Below are 10,161 nucleotides of genomic sequence, written 5' to 3'. Positions count from 1 at the left end.
AAACTTAAATCAGATCTTTTGCGCTCAAACAGTTCTTTTTTTATATTTTGGCTACTCTACCCACCTCTGTACACTAACCTACCCAACCAGCAGAGGGCGATATTTGCGTATAACGTGGACGAGCTACTGAAAGTGACTTGCTGAACTGGGGTAACATTAACTTGCTCTGTCCCTGAGATCCGGCCCAGTAACACAAACTCACAGTCGATTCAGTTACGGCTCTTTTATTCGTTTACTTCTCTTGCCTCATTGCACAACTTTTAAAAAGCAGAAGCCATAGTTACACAAAAATAAAACATTACATCTAGGGTTTATCTCTATGACAGATTCTCAGAGAAATAGGCTTAACAAAATAGTGACATGTTCAGTCTCCACAAGCAGCAGCAGGAAGCGTATTGTGAATCTAAAATGCTGAATGATATTTTAGTATTTCTAATCTCATCATGTACAGACACTATTAAAAAAAGAAATGACAACAGAGAAACGGTGACAAGTTCTATGAGAAGCACAACTACCCGGTTCTGCTAATGGACAAACCGAAAAGACCGTCCAGCTATGTTTTGGCAGAAAAACTCCACCATCTGAGTCAATACCAGTAAATCCATGTCCCCACACCACCCTGATGCAAGTCAAACAAAATCGAACACACACAAGCTGAACCTTTTCTCACTCTTCTTGTTTTCTTTCTGCCAAGTCCCAAGTCCTCCGCTGTGTTACGGTCTGTGAGTTACATTTTAACCGATTCTCCTCTCCTACTCTGCGTCCTGGAGCGGGACGGGCTTCTCTGTGACACGCCGTGGATTAGATGGTGGCGTCTGTGAAGTCTCGGCGGCAAAATCCTTTCTGCAAGAAGCATTCAAAGGTTTTATTAGAAAGATATAGAATAAATCAACAGTGTGACAATAATTAAAATTAAAGCAGCAAGCGGCAATACAGGCCAGTGCTAAACAAAATTAGCCCTGGCCACGCCCACATCATTCAAATATATAGCTGTCTTTTATGTTTTTGTTTGGTGGGATGGGTGTATGGGCCAAATTGCAAGCATATCATAAAAACTGCAATTTTCCATGCCCCAGGGGGCGCTATAGTTGTGAGCGGTGCACCTTCACTGAGCTCTTTCCGTTTAGGTGTTGGGTCGACTACTACAGTCAGATTTGAGTGTTTGTGCCTGCTCTGTGAGGCGACTCCTGTTGTGATGTTGGGCTATACAAAACCATTGATTGATTTAGACATCAGGGGCGAGTGATTTTTAAAGTGTAGGAAGGAGCTCTTGACTGAAAAATAACTGCTGTTTTGGGGCTAACTAGTCCCTCTTTGCTACTGCCATGTCCTATGGATCTTTAACTACAGCTAGACCCGGTAACACTTTATAATAACTACACCTTATTTAGCCTTTATAAATGATGAGTTAGCACTTAATTCATCATACTACTTCATCACTTAATAACTACTTAAAGCAGTACTAAGTAACTCTTCCCCCAGAGGCCATGAGCGCAACTGCAGGTGTAGAAGCAAGTTACGATTTTTTAACTTATTAATTGTCTTGGAGAGTAAATACTACGCTGACAGAAAAGGCGAAGGGAGAGAGGGATACTGTACATCCAATTATATAATGGAAATATTTTTTTTCACTCAAATTTGGCTGTAAATACTGTTTAAAGTGACGTTAGCCCGCAGTTAGCTTTGCCCGTTAGCATGTTAGCTTCTTCTTCGTGATTACATGTGTGTATTGCTTTCTCCGGTCCGGTGGCAGTCAAGTTGCAAACATGGTTTTCTGTCCAGAGACACCAGGGGGAGATGAAAGACCCTACAATCATCCCATAAACACTTGTACTACCCCTACAGGGACTACGGAAAGGATTTATTAAGGTAAACACGTTACTTAGTACTGCTTTAACTATTACATTTAATGCCAAACTCATAATGAATCGTTTTTCATACTTGACTCATTCCTTTGTTAAGTAGGCCTAGTTATTAAGTGTTAGTCACACTTAACTAATGCATTGTTCATGATTAATTAACTGTTAACTCATCATGTATAAAGGCTAAATAAGGTGTAGTTATTATAAAGTGTTGCCCTATACCCATGGTCTACGTGAGGATCTCCCTAGTATTTAAGCACATATCCAGCCCATGTGCCAGTGGACAGTGGTTATTCCAGGTTAGCCCCGTTAGCTTGTGACAATCGCCTACAGCTCATTGTTGATGAAAAGTCCACAATAAACCACAAATGCATCAAGCCCGACTCAGTGTGTGATCATCTCAAAGGCTGCTTTATATAGTTACCGGCTTTATTGACATTATTAGTGCACAATACTTGTTTTCAGCTGATCTATGCTACTAGTTGCTAAGAAGCTAGTTGGCTCCAGCGGTTAGCAGCTCGGCTACGGACTTGTTTGACACAGCTGGATGTTCTCACGTTAAAAACACAGACATGATAAAGTTGTATTGGGTAGACAGAGATAACCAGAGGCTGTCAGTGCTTATGACATGCTGCTTTTTACTATAGTCTCCCAGGGACAGCTCACAGACACCGGGGCAGTGGTTAGCTATCCTGCCCGACCTTCGAGGCTCCGAGCTTGGCGTGACCGTACAGCGGGGCAGTGCGTGGCTGAGTGTCCGCTGAAGGCAGGAGGGGGGGCGGGAGGTACGAGCCCCCAAATGTAGGGAGTCGGAACAGTCAAAGTCTGCATTGTAAAAAATCAGCTACAGAATTGTATTCCTCTTTTAGAAGAAGACACTACGGCAGACAGAACCGGAAGTTGCGAAGACAAATGTAACCCATAATGCAACGCAAAATACAGTCGCTCCCCGGCCCATCAGATGAAATTTTGGGAGAGCAGAACGCCTGAATTCTACTCAATTATAACCTCAAAAATGTACTTTTTTGTTTGGGAATGACCTGGTTTTAAAGTTTCTACCTAAATGAAGGTGTGGGACAAAGGTTAAAACTCCACTAAACACACTCAGTTGAAATTTTCACAGCATTGACCACATTGAAGTATGTAAAATGTAAAACATGCGTCGAGTAAATTCACCCTTTTTTTCTTTCCTACATAATCCCACGTGATTGTTCATAGTTTAATGCTTCAAGCTCCATTGAGAATTACACAATGTGATTAATGTTGAAAATAAAGAAAACATAAAAAGTGTTTCCAAACTTTAGACGGGTACTGTAAAAGAAAAATCTATCATGAAGTTAATCAAAACAAATACACAAATACATTTCTTTTAATTTAAGGATTCCGGGACTCAAACTTAAGACACTGAGGTTGTAACAGTGATCCGGGACATGCACAGCAGCACTAACCACAACACCATCGTCTCCGCTTGAGTGATTTCAAATGTGAGACTCATTTTGGCCTGAGTCAGAGTCATGGTACTGTGAATATTCGCTTAAGTCTCATCAGGTTTGGCTGCTATCTCTGGGAAATACTACGAAGCAAAGCTAATAAGCTCCTACTCACATTAAAGTTTTTCTCAGAAATGGACTAGCCCTTCCACAGAAGTGATAAAACGTCTTCCTCAGTAACTTATGCAATCCTAAATTTAAAGCCAAGGACAACATGCTGTCAATCAGAGGGGAAAAAACACACTGACAGTGGCTGTAGCAGCAGATAAACACATTGTTTGCGGTGCTGGGTTCACTGCTCTGCGGACTATGTGACTGCGGAGCTTTCTCTGCCAAGACCACCTAAACACTGTCTGCTTTAAAACTCCCAAAAGACCCGAAGCAGGCGAACCCTCAACATCTCATCCAGATTCTCCACATTCCTGCAGAGCGCCATCACTCACAACCACACGTCAACACAAACCGGGTCAGACGCACAGACACTGCAGAGGTGGCTTTGGGACAGATAAGTAACCCCTTTTTATTTGACATGACAGAAAAAAAAAGAAAGTATAGTAAGTCAAAAGAGATTACATACTTTGCATACATACTGTTATTGTTAGCATGTAATCCTCCATATTCTTATTTCTCATGGTTTGATTACAGCTTGATTTGAAAGTCTACAATTTGAGTTAAAAATAATCCTATTACGCCACTTCTGATGTCCTAATACACGACATGACTGTGAGCAACGCAGTCACTCCCAGTTCTGTGAAGACTTTTACTTAACAAGATTGCCCTCCAGCTACAAAGAAAATATTTAACTTTGCTGAGCCAAAATCCCGAGATAAGACTTTGGCCAGGGGCTAACGAGATCCAGGCATCAGGATTTGGGGCAGGGAGGACAGGGGAGGGGAAGGTGGGCGGACCAGAGGCCAATGGAAACGGAGCTGGCGAGGTCGAGTGGGAACCGGGCGGATGTGTGCGGACATGGACTGAAAAACCATCTGGAAGTCGACCATCGGCCAACACCCACTTCAACTTCTGCATTCTGGCGCACATGACGGCTATTAAAATAGTCGTCAGCATTTAATTATGCTTAACCAACTTATCAAGGTTCAGCTTTGCTGTCCCGAAGGAAATTATTATGCAGCAGGTGTCCACACATGATACAATAAAGCAAAAACAAAAAAAACACAGTAAGACAACAATTGTGTTTGGGTCAAAGATCATACAGTCACAGCGTCATCAGTCCGGCTCTGAAGCTGAGAGACAATCAGCATAATTGATAATTATTGAAAATGGGCCAAATAATTCAGAAAATTGTGCATTTCAAGGTACAGTATGTAGAGGTTTTTATGAACTTGACCATTTTGTGCTCCCCAAATATGATGTAAACAATCAAACTGTGTTGTTATGTTGATTATTCACAATAAAAAAAATACATTTTACATGATGTGTTTAACCTCTTATAACCACATCATGTCTTAACCAAGCGCATTTTCTCCAGCTCCGCTTTACCCAAATCTAAAAGCTTCTCGTCACATTTTTGTCGTAGTATCATCTCTTTTTTGTCTGTTTTTTGTTGCGTTTATGCAGTTTTTTTGTCGTATTTTTGTAGTTTTTTTTGACACATTTTTGTAGTTTTTTTTTACACATTTTTGTGTTTTTTTTGGTCATGTTTTTTGTTCTCTTCCTCGCTTTTCCTCCTTGCTTTTTGTTGCTTTGTTGTCGTGTTTTTGTCTTTTTTTATTGTGTTATTGTTGCTTTTCTTTTTTTGCTTCTTCATCACTTTTTAATCATGGTTTTTGTCACTTGTTTAATGAGTTTTTGTCGCTCTTCTGTTGCTAATTTTGTTGTATTTATTATTTTGACGCTTTTCTCAAGAAGCTTTTAGATTTGAGTAATGCCAAACTGGAGAAAATGTGCTTGATTCAGGTGGGGGTTAAGAGGTTAAAGGTGGAACCTTCAAAAAAAAAAAAAAGAAGAAAGTAAATATTTGTTCGTATTTGACCTTATAGTGACCCAGTGGCTGTATGAGTGGTCAACATGGGGCCTTTACTTTCCATCACGGTGTCTCTACAATGCTCCAGGATCAGTTGTTGTGTAGGTTTTCTGGTGAGCAGTGAAAACCTTCCAAACAATTGATCCAGGAGAATCCTTGAGGCCACAGTGATGGAAAGTAAAGGCGCCATGTTGACCACTCATACAGCCACTGGGTCACTATAAGGTCAAATCTGCACAAATATCGACTTTTTTTCCACATAAAAAGTTGCATAATGCACCTTTAAAGGGGCTAGATGCAACTTTGCCATTTTATACTCACTACTGCCATCTCAGGTCATACGCGTAACTGCACCTTCTATATTAAGCTCGTGCATGACGGCACATCAGACCCGAATTAACACCTTTCTGAGTGACAGTTCAGGATTTTAGAGGCAGTTGTGGTGAACAGGTCTGGGCTCATTCTACACATTAGGACATGGCTGGAACATGTAGGGGGAGGAAAATACATAATTTTAACATTTTTAAACTCAGATATAGTATCTGTAAAGTAAAGCTGTTGGGTATCAGACTGGATCAGTCATTGTCTTGGTCAGATCAAATTGATCATATTGTTGGTATGATGTGCAAAGGTATAGCTATGGCAAAGAAATGTTCTGCTTACTGCCCAACTCCTGTTCTGAAAACTGTTGTCCAAAGCATAGTATTGTCTCACCTACATTACTGCCCTATAGTGTGGTCCAATGCTACACAAAAGCATCTTCAGAAACTTCAGATTGCTCAGAACAGAGCAGCTCGAGTTGTAATCCACTGTCCTTTCCACACTAATGTTTTGGTTGAGGCCAAACTACAGGCCGGTCTCCTCATGTTCATGCACAAAGTTTTGATGGACAAACAGCCCAGTTTTTTGTTTAACAAACTTATTCAGCGGGCTTGCCGAGTGACAACAAACTCTTTGGTTGTTCCCAGACCCAAAAGTAGCTCAATGAAAAGAACTGTTCTGTACAGAGGAGCAAACGCCTGAAACGCGTTTCCTTTTAACATCAGAAATACTAAGAGTAAACACTTTAAGCTGAAAGTAAAAGGTCAATTAGCTCAGTACATGTGAGCAATAGTCACCATGTCCTATATGTGTCCTATAAGGTTGAATGATTATATGAAATGTGTAACATTCATGTATTCTATTTTAACTGTTTTGTAATTTTTTATTGTGTCAGGACATCAGTGGGAGCTAATGGGGATCCTAATAAAGAATAAGAATAGTCCCTTTAAATTGACATGTTTTGGTTTTGGTTCCCATTTTCAGTAAACATACTCTTCCTCTTCCAAAGTCCTGGCACTTGTCCGCTATCAGGTCCCCATTTAAAGTTAAAGAAGAACTAAGTAACTTGTTTACCTTAATAAATCCTTTTCGTAGTCCCCCTGGGGGTAATACAAAGTGGAGGATTGGAGGGTCTATCATCTCCCCCAAAAAAACACAATTGCAGCATTCCTGCCTTCGGGTCGGAGGCGCAATATAAATGAATGTAATCACAAAGAAGAAGCTAACAAGCTAATGGGCAAAGCTAACTATGGGCTAGCGTCACTTAAACAGAATTTACAGGCAAGTTTGAATGAAAGAAAAAATGTCCATTGTGTAATTAGATGTAGAATTTCCCTCTTCCCTCTTTTCTGTCAGCGTAGTATTTACACTCAAGGACAATTAATGAGTAAAAAAAAACGCAACTTGCTACGACACCTGCAGTGACGCTTATGGCCTCTAGGGGCATGAGTTACTTAGTTCTGCTTTAAAGCTCAGTGATACAGATCTGCAGTCTGAGTTTTTTCACAAACTTGAACTCATGCAGCTGATGGCAACCCAGTATTTGCAGTATCTTTCATAAACCACTAAGAGCACTTGCTACATACACTGTGGTCGCAGGTTAGCAGCGCTTCGGACGACAAACTGGACTGTTTACACACAGAGGATGTACTTCCTGCAGCCACAGAGGAAATCTATTGTGCCACTGTATCTGCTGATGACTAATAAACACATGATTCACAGTCTGCAACTCTAAAAGTGGCCAAAATAAAACAACAGAACAAGCACTTAACCCACAAAACCTCCACTTATGAGTCATTTAAGTCTGGGGGATTTGCCTTTGTTGCAGACATTCGCAAAGTCATCACAAAAATATATTAATAAGCTATTTTCGTAGTAATATCAGGACTTACACACGAACAGCACGGTCCAAAAGGGCTGCGTCTATGAGTTTTATCTTTACAAGCAGTTTTATTGTCCGATAAATATGATATATTCAAGCGCTTAAATAGTTTCATTTACTGTAGCAGTAAAACACAAGGCCTGTAAATCTTCTGACACTGAGATTTTCTGTTCAAATTTGTAATAGTGGGTTACAGGTAGGACAATGGAAAATCCAGCCTCATAATAACCTCCCTCCACTTTCACCGTAATCCATCTTTATGAGACAGCGCCCCAGTGCTTTTTGTGGGGCCGCCTCGCTCTGCGTTTATCACCAGTTTGAAGAAGCCCAAAAAAAAAAAAAAAAAACGGGGCCAAAAAACAAAGCTCCTACAAAAACAGAGCGGACAGGCAGTCATTTCCTGTCGGCCGACATGCAATCAACTCTTCATTTCAGGCGTCTGCTGCAGTTCAGCTGGAGTCCATGTACGACACCATCACTTTATGTGTCCCATATCGTTAGGCGGATGAAAACCTAAGCATGGGAGATCAGACTGAGACTAAAGATGGCATCTATAAGCAAGGACTACTGAGATACAAAAGCATGCATCAAAGAACAAGAGTGAGGTTAAGGAAGACTATGCATGAACCCAGACTGGGTGCGTGATCTTAAGGAACAGGTTAGACAGTAGGGGGCGCAAGGTTTCACAGCATGTTTATAGTAAGGTAGATTGGTTGGCTTCTGCACATTACAGGGGTCTTCAACCTTTTCTGAGAGCTTCTTATACTTTGGGGATGCTTGAGGTGCTATGGACCCTACTCTGCCGTTCAAAGTGTTGATAACTCAATCATTTGCAATCCTCATTAGATTTTCATTGCATTTTCCCCCAATGCAGTATTGTCAAATATAACAGCGATTCTCATCAGGGGGGTCGTGCCAAAAATGATAAATGATTCACTTTTTGTTAGTGTCTTTATCAATGCCTGAATCAGCAGAACTACTTCAATCAGCCAGATGTTTTTCAGGGTTTCTACAGGTGACAGAAAGTCAATTTTAGTGCTTTTTAGGCTAGATTTGTAAACATCCAATCAACCAAACTTCAAAACTAAATTGGACACAACGGGCAACTTGTTTTGAGCAAATGATGGTGTCAAAGTTCAGGCAGAATTAGTTTTAGACCATGTTTTTGTGTGTTTTTGACTATGTGGATTCTGTCTCTAAGGAAAAAAAAAAAAACATCTTTAAGATTTAATGCCAGTTGTAACACCTTCATTCTGGCATAATTCATTAGCCATTGACTTTAAATGCTTTTAAATGCCCCATGTAAACCAGGTCTTTTATCATACTTTAAATTTAAATTAAGTTTTTCATGAATGAAAATTTCAGTTCTCAAAACAAAATGTACACACAAGGTAATGTTTAGAATTGTAATGTTTAGAACAGGTAGCTGTCGTCCTACGCAAAGACACACATTCTGAAACTGAAAAGGCGTGCTGGAAACCAGATGAACTAGAAAATGGAAAAAAGGATCCGTACAGCCAAAAAGCTCCAGGAATAACTTTTTATTGCTCAGGAATCATGTCCACCTATTCGTCTCTCTCCCATCCTGGTGCAGAGTTATGAATCGTTAAAGAAATAACCGCAAGACTTTGTCTGTGGACATCACCCAGCCCAGGGACTGCAGGTGGAAATTAGCTCAAGTGCTACAACCTGGTACAATGCATCTCTCCTTTCGAGGTTAAAGGGACTATACGGAGTTTAAAAATGTTAAAATTAAGTATTTTCCTCCCCCTACATGTTCCAACAATGTCCTAATGTGTAGAATGAGCCCAGACCTGTTCACCACAGCTGCCTCTAAAATCCTGCACTGTCACTCAAAAATGTGTTAATTCAGGTCCGAAGTGTCGTCATGCACAAGCTTAATATAGAAACTGCAGTTACACGTATGCCCTGAGGTGGCAGTAGTGAGTATAAAATGGCAAACTTGCATCTAGCCCCTTAAATGTATATTGTACGCTGTCCCTGTTCAAATAAATAAACTAAAAAAAACAATGCTCTCCCCAGCCACTAGGAGGCAGCCACAATGTTTAAAAGGAAAGATTCCACATGTGTCCAGATCAGGATATAAACAACACATTATACCCACGTGGTAAATGGTCAGTCTGGCCCAGGGGCGGCTGTGGCTACAATAGCAGCTTGAATAATTACTATAGTGGAGCACTTTGAGAAAATTGTGAGCCAGGCTGGAAAAGCGCAATTATAAGCCGTTATTATTATCTATGAGTCTTGTTGTCGGGCTTTAGACCAAATCAGCACTGCTCTAAAATCACAGCTCATTATTATTATTCATTTATTAAAGAGACTAGATGCAAGTTGACCGTTTTATGCTCACTACTGCCATCTCAGGTCATATGTGTAACTGCACCTTCTATATTAAGCTCGTGCATGACGGCGATTTGGACCCGAAGTGACCTTTTTGTGTGACAGTGCAGGATTTTAGAGGCAGTTGTGGTGAACAGGTCTGAGCTCATTCTAGGACATGGCTGGAACATTTAGGGGAAGGAAAATACATGATTTTAACATTTTTAAACTCTGTATAGTCCCTTTTAAGAAATGTTTTCTCATTATATTGTTCCTGTTTAC

General features: G+C 40.5%; 1 protein-coding gene across 1 annotated transcript in view; it reads right to left on the bottom strand.

The window, feature by feature from the left end:
• Window positions 1–559: 559 nt before the first annotated feature.
• The window catches only part of pkp3b (plakophilin 3b), a 34,731-nt gene continuing 25,129 nt past the window's right edge, over window positions 560–10,161 (bottom strand). The window contains exon 13 of the mRNA XM_079554703.1: window positions 560–843. Coding sequence (XP_079410829.1) covers window positions 802–843 — 42 coding nt within the window. The 3' untranslated portion in view covers window positions 560–801. The remainder of the gene's footprint in view (window positions 844–10,161) is intronic.

The sequence above is a fragment of the Gobius niger genome (genome assembly GCF_951799975.1).
Source record: "Gobius niger genome assembly, chromosome: 4".
NCBI lineage: Eukaryota > Metazoa > Chordata > Actinopteri > Gobiiformes > Gobiidae > Gobius > Gobius niger.
The sequence above is the reverse complement of the archived record's forward strand: the minus strand, read 5'-3'. Positions and strand labels throughout refer to the sequence as shown.